This window comes from Falco naumanni, chromosome 6 (genome assembly GCF_017639655.2).
Source record: "Falco naumanni isolate bFalNau1 chromosome 6, bFalNau1.pat, whole genome shotgun sequence".
Taxonomy (NCBI): Eukaryota; Metazoa; Chordata; class Aves; order Falconiformes; family Falconidae; genus Falco; species Falco naumanni.
The window spans coordinates 37,347,584-37,373,612 of NC_054059.1; the positions used below are offsets into that span (position 1 = coordinate 37,347,584).

Sequence of the window (26,029 nt, forward strand, 5' to 3'; positions counted from 1 at the left end):
GAGATACATTGTTTTGTTTCTGGTGTATGGTGTAATATGTATTTTCCCCATTGCTCTAGTTTCCCCAGCATTTCATTATATGACTGAGTAGTCTATGGTTGTCATCAGAGCAAATTTCTCCCTGTTCACTTTTGAAGAGTACCAGCGACAGCCACAGTGGAAAAAGGAACAAAACAGCAAAACTGATTTTATTCACCTTTGAACTATTTCAGAGGGGTTTTTGAAATGATTTAATTCTATGCGTCTGATGGCTTTCAGAGCCATTTCAGAGCAAAATGGATGCTTCTAAGCACAAGTATTATAAAAGGCCCCGTTTTTAATACGTTTGCGCAAGTATTTCTTTTGGAAGTGATGGTGTGCTGACTGAGGAGATAAAACGCTACCATCTGATTCCTCTGACCATTCACAGCTAAGCAAGATGACTTGGATTTTAAATATTCATCAGCAATGCAAATAACAGCTATATGAGCACACCCAAGTGCTAGGGGAAGCTGTGGTCTGTGTGTGGATGTTTTATGAGGGGGAAAAGAGGCAAAACACATATTATAGTGAAAAAATATAATAATATGGGAATTATTTGTTCAGCTTTAATCATCATAATCATTATCAGGCCACAGCTGAATGACGCTCTTTCTTCCAATTAGAGACCCGCAGCCAGCTGTAGTAGTTTCATGAATTGCTTTCTTTCATCTCTTCACTTCATCCTGTGGGACCCATGACTCCATCTGTGGGAGTTTTGAACATATGGAGTGATATCAAACCCCCAGACTGTTCTCTGTGGTTTCTGATTTTTTTTAATCAATTTTCAGTTCTTTTGAGTACTTTTTTTACTTGCCCTGTTGGGGCCTTCATCCATTTGATTTCTCTTCCCAGTTGTGACTCTTGATCTCTTCAGACTCTGTGAATCCTGTGTTTCAGGGATGCACCGTACCTGGTGAGACCATACTTTGCCATCAGCCAGCCACCCTGCCATACCTACAGAAAAATGGAGGGCAATGGGGAGGGTGCAGATGCCCAGCCCCTTGCTGGGAGGAGGGAGAAAGTGTGGCAGAGGCAGCACCTTTGGCCATAGGACTGCACATCTACCCGGGAGAGGGGTTCCGGTCCTGTGTTTGAACCTAAAGTTCTTTCGGGATGGGCCCCCAAGCAGTCAGTGCATGCAGCCATGGGAATAACCCACCTTTCATGACACAGTTGTGTGGGTGAGGCAAGGACCCGGCATGATTCTGGTGAAACACAAGTAGGAGCCTCATTGCAAAAAAAAAAAAAAAAACAAAACCAAGAACCAAAAGCCTGAGACCATTCAAACATTTGCTATAACTTCTAAAGCCCTCACTAAGCATTTGATATTTTATTTCACCTAAATAAGTGACAAGAAGCTAGGCCCAAGCCTTCAAAGGTAGTGTGGTGCTAGCTCCTTCTGAAATGAATGGCATCTGGTCCCCTGAACAACTTTTATAATCCAGCTGGACCACTGAAGTTATCATTTCAGTTGTATTCACTTGTTTTTGAGCTAAAACTACTATCGACTTCAGTGTGTTTTACTTCTAAAGAAGGATTGAATCCAAACTATCTAGAAGTTTTGAGATTTGGGCTGTCTTTGAACATACATAAATACAACAGAACAAATTCCATTTGATGCACAGAAAGCACAGTATTGCAAATAAAATAAAAAATTCTAATATCACAGCCTGGATAATGATAGTCTTAGCTGTTTAAAAAGTACTGTCGTGATGTAGTCTTTTCCTGTTTTAAGTGAAAACATCAATACCTTTGTGACAGAATGTGAAACTATGTAACCAAGTTGCAATAAAAGCAGGTCTTTGGGTAATAAATCTGTTCTGAATCTAGTAAAGGGGTTTTTTTTGGAACCCAGAGCAACAACGTGGGATTTACTGAGCATTTTCAGTGCTCATTTGCACTTGGTAGGGGAATGTTCCTTTTTGGAGGCTGAAAATATTTGGCAGCCCGAACATGTTCAGCAGCTCACATGTGGGGAAAGAATACAAAATTTCTTTAAAATGGTTAAGGACACATTTAACTGTTCATAGATGGATATTTGTTTTGTCACATGTACTGCAAGGACAGGGAAAAAACAGTTTCCAGATTAAAGTTTCCGACCATGAGTTAGAAGCCTAGGGCTCCACTTGTGGCTCTTTCCATAAGTTATTGTGTGACACCAGTTAAATCATGTAGCAACCAATTTAGCAAAACACTTAAACATGTGCTTAGCTTTAAATTAAAGTCCTCCAGCTGACATCACTGAACAAGCTGTTGTGTATAAGCACTTTGTAAAGACAAAGTTTGTAAAAGGGTGGTACCAAGATTTCCCTGTTTGGCAAAGTTATTGTAAAAGTATATCAGCCAGTACTTGCAGAGCCCATGACCATCTCTTCTGACAGAATGTGTTAGCATTTGTCTCTGGATACATTTTATACCTGGAAATTATTTAAGAAAGCTTGGAAAGAAAACATTTTTCCCTCTGAATCAATGAATGGAAAAGTACCTGATTATGATGCCCACTTTTTCTGACTACTTATGCACCAGAAATTAAAGCATACATAAATCTTTGTCAAAAATAACTTTCTCCCTCATCATAGATGAATTCACTATGCTTTGTGTAATCTATTACAGTATTCAAAATCTGCATTTAGCTGGAGTACTTAGAACAGGTTGTCTGAGGAATGACCCAGGTGTCTCCCTATCACTCCAAGCTCATTCAAAAATCTGAATGGCTGGGTCACATGCTAATCTGAAGTCGCCTGTTTCAGTTTCGGGACACCGATATAGTGAATTATGAAAATCAAACCTCATCACAGGACAAAAATACAAAAAAATTCTTCATGCCTGCAGCATTTCAGAGAGAATGTTTATCAGCATCAGGTGAACATCCAGAACTGCAGGATAAGACCTGAAGGATTCCTTCATCATATTAATGCAATTAGATCCATTTCAATTAGCAGGGATGCTTTTGTGAGAAAAGCAAAAGAAGTCAATCAGGGTTTCACCTAGCAAAACTCATGGAATTTCTCTTCTGGCATCATGGCACAGTAGCTTCCATTTTATCAGAAAAACAAGCTAAAAAAAAATTCTAGTGTCTATAGCTTATTCCACTTCTTCAGTGTGATTTTTTCTAATGTAGGAGAGTTCAGGTCTTGCCCCAAGTTAAGCTAAGTCAAAATGTCAGTGATAAACTCCTAGCCAAAACCCTAGATTATTTGGTGGATATCCATCAAATCACAGTTCTTTCTGAGATACTGCCGCACCACAATCCTGCCATTCCCCAGTGATTTTCAGTAATGTATGTTTCCTTGCACTGTGCTCACATAATTTAAAATGGAAGTCCCCTACGGCTGGTGCAGAAGGGAAAAAACCCAAAACCTCAAACAGTATACTGAAAAAAGCAAAGGGAGGTGCGTAAAGAAATGAGAAGGATCTCTCGTCATGCCTGATGGGCCAGTCTGAAGCAGAATGCAATGAAAGGTGAAACACTACAGAAAACCATTAGTATGAGAACTACTGTTACCTTACTAGTATTCCTAAATGTTAGTAAATCTGACTTTATTATCTCTCCAATTGCCATTTCTCACTTTCACCTTCTACTCAAAAAGCAGGTAGACTGAGAAATGTGAACGTAATTCTAGTGTTTGCATGTGTACTTTGGCTAGCTGGGGAAAGCAGAGGGTGCATTCGTTCCTGTTGAGCCTTTCTGTCAGGAATCTTGGAAAGAAGAGGATGTTTACCTCTTCCAAGGTGGCCAGGGGAAAGTGAGCAGTGAGCATTTTCACAGTCGTGGAAAGAACAGAACCAAATCTGTCTTCACAAAGGTCATCATCCTATATATAAATCACTCATGTCGAAACAATATGTTATCAATCCTTCATTCCTGCAACACCCACAGAGATGGAAAGAAGAGTTGTTTTTTTTGGTTTTGTTTTTTTTTTTTTTATGAGGTAGCTGGTTAAAAGCAATCATGATATTTTTTTTCTCTTTATTTTGCACTGTCCTTTTACTGACTTAAAAATTTCCACTGTAAAAAGTGTTTGCATATGAATGTACAAATAGTAAACTGCACTATCTCAAAGATACCTTCTAGGTCTCTTAAATACATTGCTGCCCTCTCTTTTCCAACTGTTAGCCCAGAGCAGCTTTCTGACAAGAATTGCACCAGTGCTGTTCAAAGCCTTGTGGAAAACACACCATATGTCTACATACATAGCTATAAAGACTAGGTCTTAATATAGTGGGGGGAATGAGTAAACTCAGTAGAATTTGAGGTTTTGTGAACTTCATTAGCTATTTTTTTAAATTCTTGAGGTTTCACAAAACTGAAAACCAAATGTCTTAGGATGACAAAAAAGCCCTCTCTCTCCTAGCTTGGCTGTGTTCCCTGGACCCTGTGAGAAAGGGGAAGGCTCCTTGGCTTCTGCTACCCTGCAAGGCCAAGGCCAGCCAAGTTGGAAGGAGCGTCCATGGCAAAAGGAAAGACAGTGATGCTTGCGTTGGCGTGTTCTGCTCTAGTGACAGATTGAGTCTTTTGAAGTCTTCTGAGTTCTGCAACATCAACACCTTTTCTACTGGAATTTCAGAATGTGATGAGCAAAGTTGATGGCTTCCTATGCTGTTCTTTTTCCTTTTTCTTTTTTTTTTTTTAACATTTGTGGTGTTTATCCACCCATACATTTGACAGGGCTCCATTTCTTGGATTGTGCAGGCAACTCAGCCAAATCCATGGTTCTTTGCATCAGCTGCAGGATCCTTCCACAGATATCCTGAAACCCCAGTTCAGGCCTCAGTGTCAGGGATCCTGGTCTTGCTTGACTTCTGAAACATTTCCACGTGTCAGGGCAGGTTCTGTGCACCCACTGCAGCGATCCATTCTCCTGTTCCACATGAAGCATGGCACCAGCAGGGCACGCTGGGTGCTCCTCAGCGTGGTGACCTGCTAGTCCTAGGGTTGGGACTGTAGTCTTTGCTTGTGGAGATACTTTCCAGTTCTCTTAATGAGATTAGGAGCAGCTTAAGTGTGAGATTTGTGGCATATCTTTCCTTAGAGGGAGGCAAGACTCCCTCCATGAGGAGGAGCAGGCCTAGGCAAGCCCAGTATCACTTCCAGGAGATCAAAGGGGATGGTGCTTCCGATGGAGAAGAGAGGAAGAGAGGGACCGAGGTGTTGGACACACTTGAGAAGCTGCTGACTGCCCTCCAGTAAGCACTTTACAAACGGGGCGGGGGGGGGGACCGGGGCAAGTCTCGCCTCTGGGGTGCCGTGTAATTTAAAGTTAAGGATAGAAATGAGAAGATTCAGCCCCGGGGCAACAGTAGCTGCTTTTGCCGCAGCGGCGGCAGGAGCACCGCGCTCCCAGCCGCCTGGTTTCGCGACGCCCCAGGCCGGGCCCGAAGGGCCGGGCCCCGCTTCCCGCCCGCGGGCACCAGGCTCGGGCGGCCCCGGCGGCGGGTCCCGGCCGCGCTCGCCTCCCCGCTGCCGGGGCCTGGCGCCGCCTCCCGGGGGCTCCGCCACGCTGGGGCACCCGCGCTCGTCCCCCCCGCGGAACCCGGGGCACGACGGCGCGCTCGGCCGCCTCTGCCCGCCCCTCCGCGCCGCTCCGCTCCCCGCGGGGAGGCCCCCGCCGCCCGGCCCGCCTCTCGCACCGCCCGCGGAGGGCGGCCGGGCGGCTGCGGGGCGGTGCGGAGGAGGGCCCGGGCCCGGGATGGCCCCGCAGGTAGGCGAGCGCGGGCCGCCCGGTGGGGAGGGGGCGGCGGGGAGGTTATGTCACCGCGGCGGAGGGGCGAGCCGGGGGCGCGCCCCGGCGCCGCTGATTGACAGCGGGGCCCGGCCCGCAGCCCATAAAGGCGGCGGCGCGGGGCGCGGGGCCGCGGAGGGACTGGCGACAGCGGTAGGGCACCGCGCTGCACTCCCACCGGCCTCGCCCCGGCCTCGCCCCAGCGCGCCGTCGGCTCCCCCATGCCAGGTGAGGCGCGGGGGGGTGGAGGCCCCTCCCGGGGGCGGCCGTGGCTCGGGGGGAGGTGGCGGGGGCCGCTGCGGCCGGAGGTCGCCGTGGGCAGCCGGGTGGGAGCCTCGTGCAGCCGTCCCCCGCGGGTCCTCGGGGTGACAGGCGAGGGGACCTGCCGGGGGCGGGGGGGCTCGGCGGGGCCGGTGTGCGGCACCCGCCCGCTGCGCCGTGCGCTGCCCGCAGCCGTGCCCGCCGTGTCGGCGGGGCTGAGCCGGAGCCGGGCAGGGTCCCGCCGGGCGGGCGCGGGCTGTGTGAGGTGGCAGGGGCTTCCAGGCGTTTGGCGGTCCCTGGCTGTAGCGGTGGTACCTCGGGGTGACGGGCAGTAGGTTCCCTACAGGGAAAAGAAAGTTTAGCCAGGAAAAGTTGGCATCCTTAGGAGAGCGTGTGGAGTTAGCGGCGCTGAAGAGGTACGGCAGCGTGCAGATGGATGGATGGATGGATGGATGGATGGATGGATGGATGGATGACTGCAGGTCCCGGGGAACGCCATCTGCTCCATCCGTTGAGAGCGCAAGCACGGATGGAGGAGCGCTTACACAGCCTGTAACTGCATAGTGCTTCGGGGCAAAGCCGGCACCGCGTTAAAAGTCACTTCATTATCCAGCTGTGGTTGGTACAGAGGGTTGTAAGAGTAGGCAAATGGTATATATATTTACAGAAGAGGCAGAGAGGTGTTTGTGTGATGGCAGTGGGAAAGGTACTGAAGAGTACAGCTGGCGCTCAGAACCAAAATCTAGCCAGATCCCATCACCCTGTGAGGAGTTTCAGCCAGACCTTGTGCTCCAAAGCAAAGATGCAGCTGCTAATGAGCTGTATTGTGTATAGTGTCATGAGGTCCCTATGCCAGCTAGCGAAATAGTGGGGAGAAAATCATAGCGTGTATTTTCTGTAAGTCTTTCCTTATTTATTACTAAAGACACTTGCATAAAAAAGGAGCTTTATCCTCCAGAATTGCTCTTCACTAGATTTCACATTTTATTTCTGACATCAAGAATGACCCCAGAATAAGTATTACAAGAATCAGACAAGATATAAATTCTGATTTTGTATGTATAGTTGCTTATAATGAGAGTTCTGCCTGTGGCATTTTGCAAGGTACTTGTAGTTGATAAATATTATTTCCCTAATATTTACTACTTTTTGGTTTATTCATAGGAGTTATGCTGCAGAGGAGTGGGCTGTTGTGGCTTGCTGTTTTGATAACCCTGTGGGTTTCCTCAAATGCTCAGGGTAAGTTCTGACACCTCTTAACTATATATATATTGTAACTCCTAAAAGCTGGTATAAAACACTGGCTTACCTGAGCTACAATGGGCAAAATAAGCATATATGATTTTTTAGAATTGCCTGGAATAGTAGTTGCTGGGGTTTTTTTTGGTAGATACATCTTACTACTGCTAAATGAAGTTTCCCCAAAAATATCCCAAAATTGCTTTCTTTAAAAATTATTGATCATAATGTATATAATCTCAGAAACTTTCCTCTGCAGTGGAATTGTATGGTGAAAGTAATACAAACAGAATCATTGAGTGGGGTGAACATTTTAAAAAAAGACAGAGGTAAAGAGAGACTTCTATAAATCAAATATAAGTAGAATGTAAATTGGCATAGTGCCAGACTCTCATTTACATCTGACTTCTTGGCTTGAATCTTTAAAAAGCAAATCTATTGCTTCCTGTTGTCATGTGACCACATGCTTTCTCATAATTTTATTTTTATTAGCTGATAGTCAAAATATAGAAATTGGCTCAACTTCCTTATCTATTTATATACATATATAAAATACCTAATGAATACATTGTTGCGTGAATCCATGTGTAGGTATACACATGACACACAGCATGTATATATACAAGTAAATGAAAATGACAAGTGGAAAATATGATTCACTTGCATGCTCATAGGAACAGTTCTGTTTGTAGAAGTAGGAAAGAACTGGGTTTTCTCTGCTGATCCTTACATCTGTCATATAATTGCTGTTACTTAGTATGCAGAGTTGTTTCTTATAAGACTTTTTATAGACACATTGTCACACATTGTTAACTTTTTCAGATGGTGACAAGGAAGAGGAGACTACCTTTGATTTACTTCAGATCAGTAACATAAACCGAAAGACAGTTGGAGCAAAATTATTTCGAGGTCCAGACCCCACTATCCCAGCATATCGTTTCATTCGGTTTGACCATATACCTCCATGTAAACCAGAGAAATTAAAAAAGATTGTCAGACTCATACGGCAGAATGAGGGCTTTATCCTTTCAGCCACCCTGAGACAGGACAGGCAATCTAGAGGCACTATCCTTGCTTTAGAGGGTCCTGGCATCAGTGAGAGGCAGTTTGAGATCATTTCCAATGGCCGGGCCAACACTCTGGACCTCATCTATTGGGTGGATGGCTTCCAGAACGTGATTTCCCTGGAAGATGTGGACCTTGCCGACTCACAGTGGAAGAACCTCACTGTGCAAATAACAGGGGAGAACTACAACCTCTATGTTGGCTGTGACCTCATTGACAGCTTCATCCTGGAGGAGCCTTTCTATGAGCAACTGAAAGCAGAGAACAGCAGAATGTATGTGGCGAAAGGGTCCATTCGGGAGAATCATTTCAGGGTAGGTAACCTGGAGAAGCTTGGGTCTCTGGTGAGGTAAGAAAGTAACTGCAAGTAGTTTAAGAAGATGCAATAGGTGCAGTTTTGTTCTCCTGATGTCTCCTGGATTTGGTGGGGTCACAAGTGTTCCTAAGCAGAATTTCTCCAGAGTGTGTTTTTATTCATTGCTGGATCTACATTGAGTGAATTTGGGGTTCCTGAAAGCAAAGGACTTGTAAAGCAAAGTCTAGGTCCAGGAAAAGTGCACAAAACCAGTTTATGGTCTTTCCTATGTAAGCATCTATTTCCTTTTCCACACGTAAGACTTCTAAACATGTTGCGGTTTTGTGGTGATTTGTAGAATTCTGTGGAAATTTCTTGAACTATTTTTTCATTGAATATCTATTCAAGTCATATTGAGACTGTCAATAGTTTTAAATTTTATTTGAAAGTGGAAGGAAAAAAAAATTTAATGGAGCTGAAGCATGTGGTGTTGGTCCATCCCCTAACAAAATATCTTAGTTTGCAATTCTAAATAAACTTTTGTTTCTATTAAAAAACAAACAAACAAAAAAACCCAAAAAAGAGATTCGAACAATATGTTTAGATCATTTAGTCCTGTAAATGAGATATTTTTTGGTTTTGTGGAAAACATTGATTTTTTTTTCTCTTTTGTTTTAAAATGGAGCAATTACAGACTTTCTGGTTTTCCTGTAAAGTGAAAATAACCTCCTGCCTCATACAGGGATGCGATCTGTCCCAAATGCTTTAAAGGTGGCTCTTTTTCCAGTCAGGGCTGAAGTCAAACTGGAACTCATGGCTTCAAAAATTTCAGGAGGCCCTTTCTTTCTCATCCTGTTGTGCCATCTAGTTGTCAGCCAGGGTGTGACATGCTGGAGTGTGGTTCCACGGGGTGACCAGTTTTGGAAGGGAAGCCAGAAGTTCTTGCCCACAGCCTCTCCATTCCTCCCTCCATGACTGAGTTTCTCCACCAGTTGTGCTGGTTCTGGAGCTGTGCTGTTAAGTGGGTCACTGAAGTAATCTGGTTTTAAAGTAATTTTCTTCTTCTTCTTCTTTTAGTTTGTTTTTTTTTTTAATGGAACAGAGAACAGTCAGGTTTTATAGTGTTGTCTCAGGGTAGTGTCAGCACAAGTGAGGCAGCCAAGTATGGTGCATGGGAATGACTGGCTGAGGATGCTGGTGCAATGGGGCAGGAACTTCAAAAGCTGGCTTTGACCTCATGACAAATATCTCATAGAACTACAATCTAAAATGTGCACTATGGAAATGAGCTCAAATCTCCATAGCTGTTTAATAACTTCTATTATGAGTTATTTCAGAACATACCTAATTTTGTTGCTTATAGTATTGAAATAGTATATAACAAAACTATAAACACATTTTTTTCATTGTGTGTCAGGTTTAATGACTTGTAGATTGTTTTTTACATATTTACTATGGCTGAATCCAGTCAGTAGCATGAGATTGGGACAGATCAGTTATTAGTTACTCCCAAAGTGATCTTACTGTTTTTTTAATTATTTTTATTATTAATATTGCAGGGTCTTTTGCAAAATATTCAGTTAATCTTTGATACTTCAATAGAGGATGTTCTGCGTAGAAAAGGATGCCAGAGAAGCCAGTCAAGTAAGGCTTTTTTACCTCATTAATATTATTCAGTTGACTCTGAAAATGAGAACTGTCAATGGTGACATGTTGTCCTAAACCCATGCAACAGATCCCTTTGAAATGAAAAAGAGAATGAGTTGATTTTTGCTGGTAATAAGAACATATTTTTTAGCTATCTTGAGATACCATTTCTACTCTCTAGCCTACCATTGTAGTTGTTATTGCTTAGGTTTATAACTCTGAGCCTCTGTTTTTAAGTTGGGAGAAAACCTGCCAAGCAAGAAATTAATAGAAATAGAAGGGAAAATGCATATGTATGAAAATAGCTACATTATTCCACGAGATGTCCATGATTCTTTGAACACAAGACTGGTAATGTTGCTTCTGAATTCTGCTCTCGACTCTCAATGGGTCCATGAACAAGTCTGCAAGTCTTGAAGATACTGAATTCCTTTGCAATAAGTTTGTTGACTGAAAAAGACTTTGGGTTTGAATCCCAAAGCATTGTTAATCAAAACAATTTAAGGAAAATAAGAAAAAAAAACCCAGAGAGGTATGGAAGGCATGTATGTGACAGGCTGACATGTTCTTGTTGGTCCAGTTCATGCTGACTTCACCAGGAGGGGAGCCCTCTGTGTGTGGGAGTATATTGGATTCATCATGAAAGAATTTATGAAAATTTGTCAAGTATGCACTAAGGTTTTGTACTTGAGCTCACAGGGGTGCTGGCTATTTTACTTTCCCGTGTTTGTCACTGGCAAGAGCTCAGTCGAGAATCAGAGACAGCTAAGTCCATCAGAGGAATGTGGGTGCACAAGGCAGTCAGCACTTCATGGTTTAATTGAAACTTCTGCCCTCTGAAATGCCATTATTTCTGTCACTTCAGTAAAACACATGATGGAGCAAATTAGTTGAGCAGGCTGTACTCAACTTTTTTCCTTGTTTATGCAAAACCCAGAAAATAAGCAGTAGCAGGTCTTAAAGGCAGCCAGAGTATTAAGATATTTTAATGAAAAGTCTCTATAAGACATATAAATGTGTGTGTATATACATATGTATATATCTATACAGGGGTGTGTGTATATATGTATATGCACAGAAAAAAATAACTGTCCTCATTAGTCTGTTTTTAAATCTTGATAAAATATATTGGTTGGTGATTTCATACATGCTAAAGGTGTGCCCCTGGTGCAGGACGTCAGACACAAGTGTGACAGTGTTAGAAACAAGTCAGGTGGGCTAGAATGGAAGTGGCCTTAGATGGCACAGGCAAGAAGGCATGCACTCATTTGTTAGTTGTCATTTCTCCCAGCCAAGCTGTTTTTGGTAGTCAAACTACTGAGAAAGTACTCGAAACTACTAATTACTGTTTTTCAACTTTGTTACTGGAAGAAAATTCTTGAGGAGCCAATCTGCTCTGGGAAAATAGGACACGTATTTAGGTCTAATTGTAACCTGAATAAAAGATAAGGATGGTTTCAGGAAGGCTGCAGTTCAGCTATCCTGCTTCATTTACCAATGGAAACAAAATTCCCAGAAGCTGAGGTAGAACCTTGAGGGCACGTTCAGCAGTCAGAGGCAGAACAGTCTCAGTCAAGCGGATGCGATCCCTAGGTATAGACAGACTGAACCAGCAAAACCAACAAAAGACAGTGTCTGCAAGTCTTTTCTATTGTTATTGGGTGATTACCACAAAGGGCAACAGTGTGACTAAATGTTTTGAAATATTACCAAGTAGAAATGAGATGTTACTGTACTTCTACTATGAAAAGGAGGCCAATGGGAGCCTAAAGGGATAACTGAGTTCTGCGAGCTGAGACTTACCTTAGGAGAAATTCTTATCATCTATTGCAACAGCTGAAGAGTATGTTTTCTTAATGCATTTTTTATCACATCTGTCAACTGTTAAACTTTCAGGTCTGATAAATTATACAGATATGGGTTGGTTTTTTTGTTTTATCCTTCCTGCAAAGTATTTAGCAAATAGTTCAGTTTATGTCATTTTTACTTTTACTTTGCAACACCAAGAACACTAAAAGATGGAAATTACTTGTGCAACAACAGAAGAGGGCTAATAGAACACTATGGCTTGAGTTCATTGAAATTACTTGAAAGACTTGTTATGTGTATGGCTGATTTTCTGGCATTGCCTATCCAGCTTAATTATTACAGTTGAAAAGCCACGGGCAATATGTTACTGACCACAAGGTATATATTTTCCCATTTTGATGGCCTACTCATTGAGCTGAGATACAGGCACTAAGACGCCATATTTACATGTGAGCGTCCCATAACATGTTACCACTGAAGTGCCCTCAGCTCTGAGGACACAAAAGGCCTGCTTCTTTTTTAGAGACAGGGCTGTGTTTTCCTACTGCATCCTTAATCCTGGTATGAGAACGTGAGGTGTTGTGAAATGGTAGCTTGGGATTGCTGTTGGGTTGAGGGTAGGAAAGTATCTCTGTAGTGTGTTGGCTGCAAATACTTTAGAGAGGACTTACACACAGCGTTGGGTAGGAGAGATGACAAAAACACACCTGAATAGGCACATCTATAAAATCTCTTCAGAGAGATCAACAGAATGACATTTACATATGTGAAAGGATGCACATTCTGCTCTTCTGGTTTCTCATTTTAAAGATAATCATGTGGTCCTTAGGAAATTAGCAGGAAGCCAACGGCAGAGAACTGATTTCCCAGTGATCCCCAGGCATCTTCTTTCAGTCACTGCCAAGTACCAGTAGGAAGTGTGGATTTAGTTCTTCTAACATAGTTTTGGTTTATGTTTCCTGCTGAGATTGCAGCTTTATTAATGTCCTCAGAATGTTCCGGTCAAGACATACTCCATGTTGGCTTGAAAAATATGAAATTAATGACCTGTGAAGTGCTATGAGGAAATCTGAGAAACCTAGTGTTTCAATGTGGTAGGAAAATTGCATTCTTTCCAGGGAATCAAAAAGCAGCTGAAGTAAACAGTTATGACACAGAGAGTTCTGATCTGCTATGTGGTATATCGGTTTTCTCCCGTCCTGTAAGTGAAGCTGGACAATTACTTCAACTTTGGAATACTGTGAAAAGTTTTTTGTAGACCTTGGCTAGCGGCAGATACTTCATAGCTAATGTAGAAGCACATCAAGCCAATCATTTTTAAGTATGGTTGAGAAGTAATCACTTAATGTCATCTTATGTGTTGGTTCTTTGTTCGTTTATTTCTGGCCTTCTAAATGAATGAATAATATTTTTCTCCCATCTTCATTGCTTGTACATTTAAATATAACACTCTACATTGTATAGTCAAGTATCAAATCAAGCCTTCAGAATTTTTGAAGCATTGCTATCTTCTGTGACTTGTCAACACTTAATGGTATTGGGATATTTTGGAGCATATGTTTTATGGCGCATGTTCTGTGCTGATTTCTTCTTTTTAAATTGCTATATCCTTTGCTTCTTTTTTCTGTTTGGTAACCTTGAGTTATTACAACATTATAAATCTGGTAAGCAAGTCTTTATTGAGAGAGTGCAGCATGGATTTCTGTATAGCTGATACCAAATTTCAGTGTACTGTAGAGTCCTTAGAGAAAGGTTCCATAAGATATTTACCTGATGGAGATTTAAGTGCTTAAGAGAACAGAGACTGTTTTATTTAGTTACCCATGTTATTTTCTTATTAATTACTGTTGATGCTTTCTGTTCTATTATTTTTCAAGAATTTGCTATAGACAGTGAGGTCTTTTAAACTGATATTAGAACATGTCCAGTTCTCCTTGTATAATTCATGCAAAGATCTGCTTTAATTACGATCTACCTGATGTAGGAGTGTTTGCCATGACAAATCAAATATTCAGCCTGATATTAGCTTGAGCTCCATTTCACTTGGAATTAAATTGTCATTATAACAGCTCCTCTTAGTTTAACACAAGGTAGTGCAACATAGAGCAGCCCAGAGTCTGGTATAAATTGCATAATGGTCCAAATTTGATCCAAGTAACCATGGAATTTATGGGCAGAACAAGGACAATGACTTTCTGCAAGGAAACTTTCTCCTGCATCACAAAAATGTCATAGGTCATAAAAATTCTGAAACCTTTCATGGCTCTGAGTGGATAAAATTGGTTTGCTTTTTTGATACTGTGTCTTTTTGTTATGCCTTCTTCATAAATTAATGTGTTGTGGTGCCAACAATGTTTTAAAGTGAGGGCCGTGTGAGGCACAGCTTGGCTCTTAATTTTGAGAAGGGAAAGACTATAATTGGAACCAGCTGACATATAACCCCTCTCTTTTATTCATGGGTATAATCTATCATGAAGCTGTGCCAAAATAGATGTGTTTAAACCCTACCCATGCGTGCCAACCTGTGATTTCAGCAGGAATCTGTAATCTGTGGAAGAATTTTGTATATGCTACTTTTCTCTTTCCCTCTCTTGCTACCAGCTGAAGTGAACACCATCAATGAGAGCACTGAAATCCTTCACCTGAGCCCTGCTGTCACAACGGAATATGTGGGTGAGAAACCAGAGAAGGCCGAGTTCTGTGACCGCTCCTGTGAGGAGCTGGGAACGATGTTCACAGAGCTTACCGGCCTTCGCATCGTGGTGAACAACTTAGCTGATAACCTTCAAAAAGTGGTAGGTACCTGTAAGTCTGAAGAAGTGAAAGAGGTCTGCTGTGCAGCACTCCTTCCTGTTGTTTTTTTTTTGTTTGTTTTTGTTTGTTTGTTTGTTTTTTTTGGTTTTTTTTTTACAAGAGGCAATTGATAGAGATTTCTGCATTACACGTGTATACCTGTTGGTATAGCTACTAACGTAGAGATGACCTACATTTTCAAAGCGACTAGGTAGATAGTTTTTGTCTTTAACACTTTAATGAAGGCTTGGTTTTCCCAGACTAGGTGTAAAAGAGCACAAAAAATAGTGTAAAAAACCCACATGCACTCATACACAGGAGAAATCAATCCTCTTGAAGGCTACTGCAGGTTTGGGAATTGAAAGCTAATGAACCCAACCTTGCCTGTGTACTGTTAAAGTGTTGTTACCATGCTTATACCATTTATGAATACATCACAGGGTACCTAAACTGTAAGTAAATAAATGGGGTTTTCATAGCTGAAGTATGATGGTGATGTTTTACTGGTCTGCCCCTCTTATTCTGAATCAGTTAATTATTTCTGAAGGAAGTTTATTACTACGTGATATGTCACAGGGCTCAAATCTTCCCATCTAAAGATGAGCTGTACTAGAGGAAAGCAAAACCACTAAGAACAGATTTCCCTTAGTATTGCATGACTCTTTGTACTATTTTCTGAAGAACTGCGGTACCTGAGATAGTCTTCTTTATGTAAATTAATATGTAAAAATACACTATTTTAATGGAATCATTAAATCCAATAGTGTCTCAGTTTTGTTTATTTAAAACAGTTTTCTTACGAAGTATACATTTTGTTTTCATTTCCTTCATCTAGTCTGAAGAGAACCAAATTATGTGGGAATTGATTGGGCCTAACAAAACACTGAAGAACCAGTCAGTTTGCTGGCAGGATGGCCGTGTCTTTGCAGATAATGAAAGCTGGATTGTAGATAGCTGCACCAAGTGCACCTGCCAGGTAAGGTTTTGGAAACATTCTTCTTCTCTGCAGGAATGGATTAATCCAGCCCAGCTATTGAGGTCAGGTCACATTTACACAGAGCTTGGTCTAGAATTACTGATATTTTTAAAAAGTAGTGTCCATGTCCATGGAAGTTAGAATAAATGAAAGAATTTCCACACGTGAAACTTCCCCAGATGCTCACCTTGATTTGCCTCTGTATGTGAGCACAAGTCAGTAAGTTGATTTCTTTGCTTGTAGGATTCTAAAATTGTGTGCCATCAAATCACCTGCCCAGCAGTCTCCTGTGCTGATCCATCTTTTGTTGAAGGTGAATGCTGTCCAGTCTGCTCTCATAGTGAGTATTTAGCCAAAGAGAAAGATACTCTTTGGTAATATTTAAAATCATTACTAGTGTGTTGAAAACGTCAAAACAAGTAAGAGGTCAAGGCAGGTAAGATCAAATACAAAACTTATATGTATACAAAGATCATATGAAGTCACTTGGCTGCTTTAAGTTACCTACGGGAGGAGTTGGTTTCTTTTCAGTGCTTCTATTGATTGTTGAAGTAAGCTGATAACTTGCCTAGCTAAGTATAGACACTAAAAGTTATAAGCATGCTCTTCCCCCGTTGTGTTTTCCAAGCCTGGTCATTCTGATTTTTGTTGGTTTGCAATAGTACTGTGCACTATTTTCTCTTTTCCATACTGCCTGGTTAAAACAGACTAATATAGGTTAGGATGTCTTCCTGTCTCCTTGCAGAAGATGTTTAAGTTCCAGATCAAAAGTTTCACGTAGTTTCATGCAACATTTATTATGAGTTCACATTATTTTTCCTCTCTCTTACGTCATTCTTATCATCTATTTTATTTTTTCCCTCTGTCATATATCCTTTTTTGGTGTAATGCTTTACTTAACCTTAATTTCTTCCACATTTAAGACAACATTTCAGGCTGTGAATTAGACTTTGGAGTGACAGTAGTTTTAATAATTTCACTGATTAGATGACTTCAGTGTGGGTTCAATACATTTCGCTATGTACTAGACAGATCTGTTACAGAAAAAAAATGATTGCTTACATTTTCTAAATGAAAATGCATTGGAATATATTTAGAGGTTATTTTGCTTATTCAGAGCATAGGGCATGTTGTTATGATGTGCTCTTGATCATGTTCACTGTTATGTTGTGTTCAGAGGTGGGGCCACATCTCATCGTACTGACATATATTCTGAAGTCAAAGGTGGTTGGGATTTGAGTTTGTGGCTTAGTTCATTCTGGAGATAAGATGTTCTTCCTCCAAAGGTCAGTGCTTCATGCAAACACACTGCGCACTTCATGAAGATTCAGGATTCTTTTCTGGGCAAACCTCTCATTACATTAAACTCTAATTCCCTAACATCAGTGGCAGCTTGGGAAAGCAAAATTAGAAAAAGAGACATCTAAAGGACCAAGTATACGTTCTAAAGAAAAAGAAAAGTGAAAATTTTCTGAATGGGATAATAGTGCTTAGTATTAAAAGTCACTCTTTCTTACCTTTTGCTCTGCAGCTGATGACAGTGAGGAAGGCTGGTCACCGTGGTCAGACTGGACCAAGTGCTCAGTTACCTGTGGCTCTGGGACTCAGATGCGAGGAAGGTCATGTGATGTCACCAGGAGTGCTTGTACAGGCCCACACATCCAGACAAGGATGTGCAGCTTTAAGAAATGCGACCATCGCAGTAAGTAATAAAATTTCTCCCTCTTTAAAGCTCCTTCAGACATCTCTAATCAAAAACAAGCTTACTCTGGATTTCCTATGAATGCTTACACTTATATTGGTGCAGTATGTATTTGAACACTCATATACGCATCGTTAAAGTAGCTGTCATTAGATTCTTTGTGATCTTCCCCCTTTCAAATATTTCTCCCTTTTTTAACAATTTACTAGTTATGTGTATTTTGGCTTTGTCTCTGTTAAACAAAAAAAGATAATGGGTGATCTTTAGCATTATGAACTGAAGTCTCTTGTTTGAAGTCAAATCAACAACACTCAATTCATAATCATGATACATGGGGCCACATTTTGATCTGTCATTTATTCATGGTTATTGCCCATTCCATTAGCTTAGTAGTCTTTAAGAATACAGTATTCATAGAAGACTTACAAAATATCAAACTGCTTTTATTTAAGGCACTTAGGAAGATCATAATCTGCAGAACTGTAGGTAATAGTATTGCAGGTAACTGTTATATCCATGCTACTGTAGTACCTAAGGCTATTGCTGAAGCTGCTAGATGTCCACATGTGCATTTTAAAAAAGCATCTGTTTCTTTGGAACAAGTTCAGATATTTAAGTGAAATATCTGTCATCCGTGTTAGTCATATGTTGGTCACTGAAAATCTTAAGAAAGCTGTACTTGAATGCCTGAGCTGACATGCTGGCCTTTGTAAGTGGCAGTGGTGGGAAAGAGATGGGACATTCATCAGGCATAGTGAGAGGCTTATTAGAAGGTTAACTTCACAAGTGAGTTTGTATTACTGCTGCAAGTGGGCTGTTTCCTTGAGTTTTGCTCTTTTTTCTGACAGTACGTCAAGATGGTGGCTGGAGTCACTGGTCTCCCTGGTCTTCCTGCTCAGTTACCTGTGGAGTAGGAAATATCACCCGCATCCGCCTCTGCAATTCCCCTATCCCCCAGATGGGTGGGAAAAACTGTGTGGGAAATGGGCGTGAAACAGAGAAATGTGAGAAGGTTCCATGTCCAGGTATGTCTGTGGCCTTGAATCCAAGGTGACACAACAATATTAGAGCTGAGTTTCTTCTCTTTAAATACAAAATTCTCTTTAAGTCTCTCTAAAATACAGTGAATTTCTATGATGGAAAATACAATTTGTAGCTTAGGGGTGAAATAACACACAAGGGTGCTTTTAAAATGAAGACAAATGAAGTGCAGTCGGAGGTTTTGTAAACCTCCCAAGTTATGATTTGGTTTTAAACATGAAGAGTTTGAGAAGTTTTCATTTTATAGCCTAATGATTTATTTCTGCATATCGAAAATATAAACACTTTCTGTCTAAAAGGAAGCTGATGGTGTAAATGGTAGGAACAGACATACAGTCCCTTGACAGCCATGTTGCATACACATTTTACAGATACTAAGCACATTTAATTGTTGTTATAATTCTTTCTTCCTCATCTACACTTTTAAACCTTTTTAGAAACCATTCATTCCACTCACTTCCCTTTCATATAATTTTCCCTTACTTTTTTCCCTTTTTATATATTTCTTCATTACCTCCTGTGTTTAGCTTTTTTTCCCCCACTTACAGGATATGAACCTGAAACTGATGTCAGGCTTCTAACGCAGTAGTACTTAAATAGCTGTACACACTTAAAATATTTTTTTATCTACCCATGCATGTAAAATTAGTGAAAAGGTTATGTATTTAAAGGATATACACCATTGCCCTTATGGGTTCTTTTGCAGTACCAAGAACACACACAGAGTTTGGTTCAAAGATGTTTGTATTTCAAGAAAATTTGGGATTGTTGAGAACAGGATTGGTAGAATTGTACTAATATAAAACATTCAGAAGAATCACTAAAATAAGTTATTTATACTGTGTCAAGCAATACCATTGAAAATACGCTGGTGAATGGATTACAAAATAATAGCTGCAATCTTACTGAGCATACTGTTGTCATAAAAAAAGCCATTGAGCTCATGTTTGATCTGCAGAAGTTTGTTTCCTGTGGTCACACTCTGGTTTTTGCAGAAAATGAAAGCTTCGCATGGAGCTTTGAAGGCACCATACTTGTTGCTATCTCAGTGTCAGGCTTTGCCAGCATCTTTCTTCCTATGTGCATAGTGAGAAACTGTCTCCAGTCAGGGATCTGAAGAAAGGGTTGCTGTCATTGACACGGGACGTTGTCCCCAGTGTATCACCTGTGATGCTTTTCTCTTCTTTTCTGCATACCCAGTGAATGGCCAGTGGGGTCCTTGGTCTCCATGGTCTGCCTGCACTGTTACCTGTGGAGGAGGAATTCGTGAGAGGTCTCGCCTCTGTAACAGTCCAGAGCCACAGTATGGAGGAAAGCCATGTGTGGGAGATACCAAGCAACATGATATGTGCAATAAGAAGGATTGCCCAATTGGTTGGTGTTTAGTCATTCTTTATTATTCAGTCTGACTAATTTTTGTTGCTGTTATTTCTTTAATGGATAATTATAAATTGACACTACAGAAATCTACTAATTATATCTTTGTTTCAGGAAAGCACATTTAACTGTTTTGGTTGCTGTTTAGATCAGTGGGATTTTATATATATTCTTAATACTGACTTCTCCTGAACAAGGATCTGTTTCTTAAACAGGGCTTCAGTATGCTGTAATGTATTCAACCGGATGTAGCAATCTGTACTATTTTTACATTAAATCAATAGTATATGAAATGCATTTAATAACCCTAATTCTCAGGGGTTTTATAGGAGTCTGTTGCATCACATGTGATTTAAGATAATGAACAGAGAATACCTATTTCTTAAGTTGTTTGACATGCCTTGTGTGCTCCTAACTTACTTTACACTTGTATGTGTCTTTGCCAGATGGGTGTTTGTCAAATCCTTGCTTTCCTGGAGCAGAATGCAACAGTTACCCTGATGGGTCTTGGTCATGTGGGCCATGCCCAGCAGGTTACCTTGGCAATGGTACTGTCTGTGAGGATCTTGATGAGGTATTGACTTTGTTTCCACACCAGGAAATCACTGTGAAATTTTCATTATCTAGGAGTTACACAGCCATCTGATTGCTTTCTTCTTTCTTTTCCTGCAGTGTATAGCTGTGTCAGATGTTTGCTTTAAGGTGAATCAGGTCCATCGCTGCGTGAACACAAATCCAGGTTTCCACTGCTTGCCATGTCCTCCACGCTATAAAGGAAGCCAGCCCTATGGGGTAGGGCTGGAAGTTGCCAAGACAGAGAAGCAAGTAAGTGATGCCAAAGAGAATTTGGTGGCTTTCAAACTGAGTAATTCTCACCTGAAAATATCAGTGAATAAAAGCATGTGATAAACTTGTGTACCAAACAAAGATAATCTGAAATAGATAACTGCTGTTCCAAGGTATTTTTTGTTTGAGTAACAAAATACTGAATTTGGGGTTGGTTTTTTTTAAGGGTTTTGTTTTCTCTAGGCATCTGCACAGTTGCACCAAATGAATGTAAAATGCCAGGAGCAAGCATTCCCCTGCTTTGCGCTCCTTTCTCTCAGGTATACATACCTACCCTGGGGATCGGAAACTGAAGAATCAGGATCATTCTCCCCATAAATATAATGCTGTTTATGTGAGTGTCATCAGACATATATGTCTGGGTTTCTCACTCCCTAAACTCCATTGGGCCAACACCTATCAGCGGTGAAGGGCAGAAGGAAGTGGAAATGATATTGAAGAAGTAAATGGTAAAATGGCTGTCATGGGATGCCTTCTCTTTGTTGCTGTTGAAACTGTGGTTAGTTCAACACGTGAAGTCTAAATGTAAAACATCTGTGTAAGATTCTCAGATACTGTCAATGAAAATAAGCAAAGCGATAAGAAAGAAGTAAAAACTTACTTGACGGGAACGTGAGAATTCATTAGGATCTCTGATTTAGGAAAATAAGATAGTCATTGCATACTGACAGGTCAAATATTAAAGGAAAGAGGTAAGTGTGGTCTACTTTCTGTTGCAGTTAATTTCTGAGGATTAATGACATCTGGAAGAAAGCAGATAGAGTTCTCAAAATATTAATCACTTTAATTGCTTTTTGAATAATGTCCAAATTTTCCTGTGGTTTGTTTTAATTAGTTTCACTGTATGCATTGTCTGGAGTTGTGAACTGACAGAGCAGTATGGCTTACTAACCACACTTAAAACAAAGTTCCTGGTTTTAGGCATCTAAATAACTGGCCTGGTCTTGACAAAGTTGAGGTGTACACAGCTGGCTGCAAGCATCACCAGGTTTCAGTGAGTATGCTCTATCTGTTACAGGTCTGTGAACCTGAGAATCCTTGCAAGGACAAGACACACAGCTGCCATAAGTCTGCAGAGTGCATCTATCTGGGCCATTTCAGTGATCCTATGTATAAATGTGAATGTAGGACAGGTTATGCTGGCGATGGACGCATATGTGGTGAAGATTCTGATTTGGATGGCTGGCCTAATAATAACTTGGTCTGTGCTGCTAATGCAACATACCATTGTGTAAAGGTAAGTAAAAAAGGTTGATAAAAATGCCATACCATAAGCAAATTTTCTTTCTTTTTTTTCCTAAATAGATGTGAATAACACTTCTCAGCATCAAGCAGGTGGTTGCTTTCAGTAAGCTTTGACTGTTAGACCATGCTAACTTTCTAGGAGATGTTGTGAAATGTGTATTCACTGAATAGTAGATTCAGTAAGGGATTCTCAAAGTGAAATCCAGTCTTCTGTTCTCCCTATTCAGAATACACAGAAGGTTGGGATGCTTGTGAGTAGAGTTAACACACCAAGCAGGAGCTACCTAAAGCATGGGTGTGGAGCACACACTGAGAACTAAACAGGAATCTCTGGGTGCAGGCGAGTATGAAATCCTACCTGCAGGGCTTGTAAGAAGACACTGACAGCCACATAAGGTCTACAGATCTAAATCCTTTATTGAGCTACCCGCTCCTTTGAAAGCGTTCAGCAGGTCACACTCTGTGAAAACTGGATTCAGAGCTCAAGATAATTTTTGGCAATAGGAGCCTAACAGAGGAATGAATACGAGTAATTAAGACAGAGGAGTTCTTATTGCAAAAGCTCAGTGGGAGAGGATGGGAGATTCAGCCTCTTACCTTTTAGAGATGCGGAGTCCCAGTTCTCATCTTCCCAAGGGGAATGACCTTCCTGCCACTCTTGGCTCTAGACCTGGGAGGGGACTCCACTCTTGCTGCTGCAGCTGTGCCACTGTAGTGAAAAACAAAATGAAACACCAAGGATGAAATAAGCTTCAGGGAGCTGAAAAATGGTGGTCTGTAGATTTAGCAGTGGGTGCCCACCATGTTCCCTGGGACCTGCTTCTGTGTTCATCTGAAACACACTGAGTCCTCCTTGGCTCCATGGCCTGAGGTTCCTCCCAGCAGAAATTGCTGAAAAATGGTGAACCTGCTTGGATGTCTCATCCTGATGCGGTTACACTGCTCTGCAAAACCAGGCTGAAAGTTGTTCCACATTCACCTGTTTAGCAATGACCCAAATAGCTGAGGGGTGAAGACACCCCCAACAGGTAATTCTTTGGATCCCAGTTCTGAGTGGTGGCCTCACTGATGGTTGAATAACAGACACAATAGAGGGGCATACACTGTTTGCAGAAGCAAATTAAGCAACTGGGATGAAGTGAGCTTTATCTGAGCAGAAGGCATAAGCAAGTGTCTACTCGTGGGACCACTGGCAACACTGAATTACCTACATGTGTTCACTAGGGCAGGTGCTCAAGTATTTTGCTGAATCAGTCATGACTACAAGGGCAATGCTTTCTGTCCTGAGGTTTCTATAGATTATTTTTTTTCCCCAAGACGCAAAAGATTTCAGTTTCTCCTTCTCCTTGTTAAAGTGATCTACCTCTAAACTGTCATGAAGTTCTAGCACAATAACTTCTGCTTAGAAATTAGGAAAGAAATGCAAAAATAATTGAGTTCTAGACCATTACAGTGGTTAACACACACACACACACACACACACACACCCAAATACAGATAAAGAGGCTAGGAAAGTTTGAAGTCAGGCTGTCTGAGAGAATTGGAAGTCACTCAGGTGTAGTCCACTTGAATTTTGAATCTAGGCTTTACCAGCAGAAGTATTGCAGACATTGATGGAAATTTGAGCTTCCCATATTGGTCTTCCTCACTGTAGCTGTTGTCTGTTCATATTAGGTCCATCAGATTTAGTAATTGATGTTCATATATTCCTTTTTGGTTCCTGTCATCAGAATGTGCAGCACGTAGACTCAAGATGTAGCGCAAATTATTCATTTTCATTAAAAACCCAACATGCTGAACCCATTCAGAAAAAACTGTTTCCAAAGGTTGATTAATGGTTTCTATAATATGTGTTGATCTAATAAACACAAGTACTTCAATTAAGGGGACCCCCACCCCTCCAAAAAAACCCTCTTAAGAATACCAAGTATTTTCTGGTCCTTATATTCATTACGAAATATCCTGGTTGAGTAATTTGATCTAAAAAAAGCAAACCAAAGCTTTCTACCTTGAGCTGATAATGGTTGAAAATTAACTTACTGTCTAAGCAGCACTACATCAATAAAGCAAGTAGTTGTAAATAATAATAAAAATAAAATCTTAGCAATATTTTTAATGTAAATTTCTTTTTCATTCACATGAAAATGGCATTTTTTTTCTCGTAAGAATTATCATACCAACACACAATGTTGTCAGTAGAAGAACCAAAGAAGCCTAGGTTTGTGCCTCAAGGTTGAGTTCCCAGGTGGAAGGTGCAATGTCTAATAAGTCCTCTTTCTAATACCTGAAAGTCTTTTATTAGAGTGCACTGGTAGGAGCTCTCTCCTCTACCCTGTTACCTCTTTATGCAAAGTTTATAGGAACTTGCTGCCTGAGAGGTTTCCATCTTACTACTTGATTTATATGAAACTGGACTGAAATCTACAGAGAATACAGATAGACAGAAAAACATATAGCTGTGAACAAAGTAATTGAGCAAGCTTCAACTGATTTCTATTGTTGTTACAAAAATATGTATTTTTTTGTATCACTGGTAACCAGTGTAGAGTTGCACAGTCAAGTCTGTTCACAGGTATTTGGTAAAAAAGTGCCATAAAAAATTGGAGTTGCATTGAGGTTTTGATAATTACCATAAACTTCCCAGTTCTCTTTTTCTTAAATTATCTATTCTATTAGAACCACTGAGATTGAAAATAGGGCTAGGAATCTTACTATAATACTCATTTCCTTGGGGTATGTGTTACAAAAAAGATATTTCTGTCTCTCTTGGCAGATTCAGTTTTGGTCCGAGGTAGACAGAGAATGTAAGGAAAAAATGAGAATAATAGAGTGGGTTTTTATAGTTGCATTTATTCTTAGCCAGTGGTAGAATTGAAATCCATTTGTAGCTGATTATAGTATTTTTGAAAGGAATACATGTTAAAAGTTTGGCAAGCTATTTCGCCACTTATTTTTTCAGCAGAACCTAAGACTTGCTTATTTTAAATACCCGTTCTTTAAAAAGCTGTGATACAAAATAGATATTTCCAAATAATAAATTGAGAGCATGGGAGTGCAAAGGTGCTGTTTTGCAGAACAGCATAAGGGCACATTTTTCAAAACCCTTTCTTAGTGTTCCACTTCATTGCTGCGTACTACTTCATTCTAGTAACTCTGCATGAACAGCTATTTCTGAAGATGATCCTCTTGCTTGTATCTTTATTTTTCTGGTAACCAAACATGGTCATTTTATATGTAATCTTCAAACATAGTTTGTGGGTTGTCTATAAAAAGTTGATGTAAGAGTGTGTGTGTGTGTGTGTGGTGTGTTTGTTCTCTGCTAGATAGTTTAATCTAAAATTTACTGGAAACATCCCTTTAACAGAAGGAAAGCTGGGAAATAGAATGATTTGCAGATGCATTTCACTTTATAGTGTGAAAGAAGCAGATGAACTACTATCTTTGGAAGAAAATAGGCACGTAAAAAAGTATTTGTGATTGATTGTTCTTGCTTTATAGTCTCTGGTGTACCATATCTACTATTCTGCCCAGGCAAGTAATTCTGATGTAATATAAAAGTAATGTCTTGATTATTTCTTTTGGCCAGGATAACTGCCCCCTTCTGCCTAACTCTGGCCAAGAAGACTTTGATAAAGATGGCAAAGGAGATGCCTGTGATGAGGATGATGACAACGATGGTGTTGAAGATGACAAAGTAAGATGCATTTCTGTGTCGTCAGTACATTTGACCTAAACATCTGGTTTTAAGGAAAGCCATTACAAGAGATGAGAGCTTTATTGTTCAGAGCTTCAGCTGAATTATTCTGCACTGCCTTCCCTGAATGATATCTGGTGCAGACTAAAGCTGTATTGGGTCGAAGGAGAGTAACACTGTGCAGAGCAAAGCAGCTTGGGGAACCTGGGGCTGAATTATATTCTCCATATGAGTTCTGGGTTCAGCTGTGTGCCTGAAAACAGTTTAACGGAAAGTGATGGTGGATTTTTTTTTG

At 40.7% G+C, this 26,029-nt stretch overlaps 1 protein-coding gene across 2 annotated transcripts in view; it reads left to right on the plus strand.

The window, feature by feature from the left end:
• The first annotated feature begins 5,677 nt into the window (after nucleotides 1-5,677).
• The window catches only part of THBS2 (thrombospondin 2), a 34,377-nt gene continuing 14,025 nt past the window's right edge, over nucleotides 5,678-26,029 (plus strand). The window contains exons 1-14 of one of the 2 annotated variants that reach the window (XM_040599235.1): nucleotides 5,678-5,723; nucleotides 7,170-7,244; nucleotides 8,067-8,623; nucleotides 10,164-10,248; nucleotides 14,662-14,855; nucleotides 15,689-15,829; nucleotides 16,073-16,169; nucleotides 17,361-17,531; nucleotides 18,380-18,556; nucleotides 19,773-19,946; nucleotides 20,396-20,523; nucleotides 20,622-20,774; nucleotides 21,814-22,032; nucleotides 25,627-25,734. In XM_040599235.1, coding sequence (XP_040455169.1) covers nucleotides 7,175-7,244; nucleotides 8,067-8,623; nucleotides 10,164-10,248; nucleotides 14,662-14,855; nucleotides 15,689-15,829; nucleotides 16,073-16,169; nucleotides 17,361-17,531; nucleotides 18,380-18,556; nucleotides 19,773-19,946; nucleotides 20,396-20,523; nucleotides 20,622-20,774; nucleotides 21,814-22,032; nucleotides 25,627-25,734 — 2,274 coding nt within the window. In that variant the 5' untranslated portion in view covers nucleotides 5,678-5,723; nucleotides 7,170-7,174. Of the gene's footprint in view, nucleotides 5,724-5,844; nucleotides 5,973-7,169; nucleotides 7,245-8,066; nucleotides 8,624-10,163; nucleotides 10,249-14,661; nucleotides 14,856-15,688; nucleotides 15,830-16,072; nucleotides 16,170-17,360; nucleotides 17,532-18,379; nucleotides 18,557-19,772; nucleotides 19,947-20,395; nucleotides 20,524-20,621; nucleotides 20,775-21,813; nucleotides 22,033-25,626; nucleotides 25,735-26,029 lie in introns of those variants that run through there. The other variant, XM_040599234.1, reaches the window with a different exon arrangement.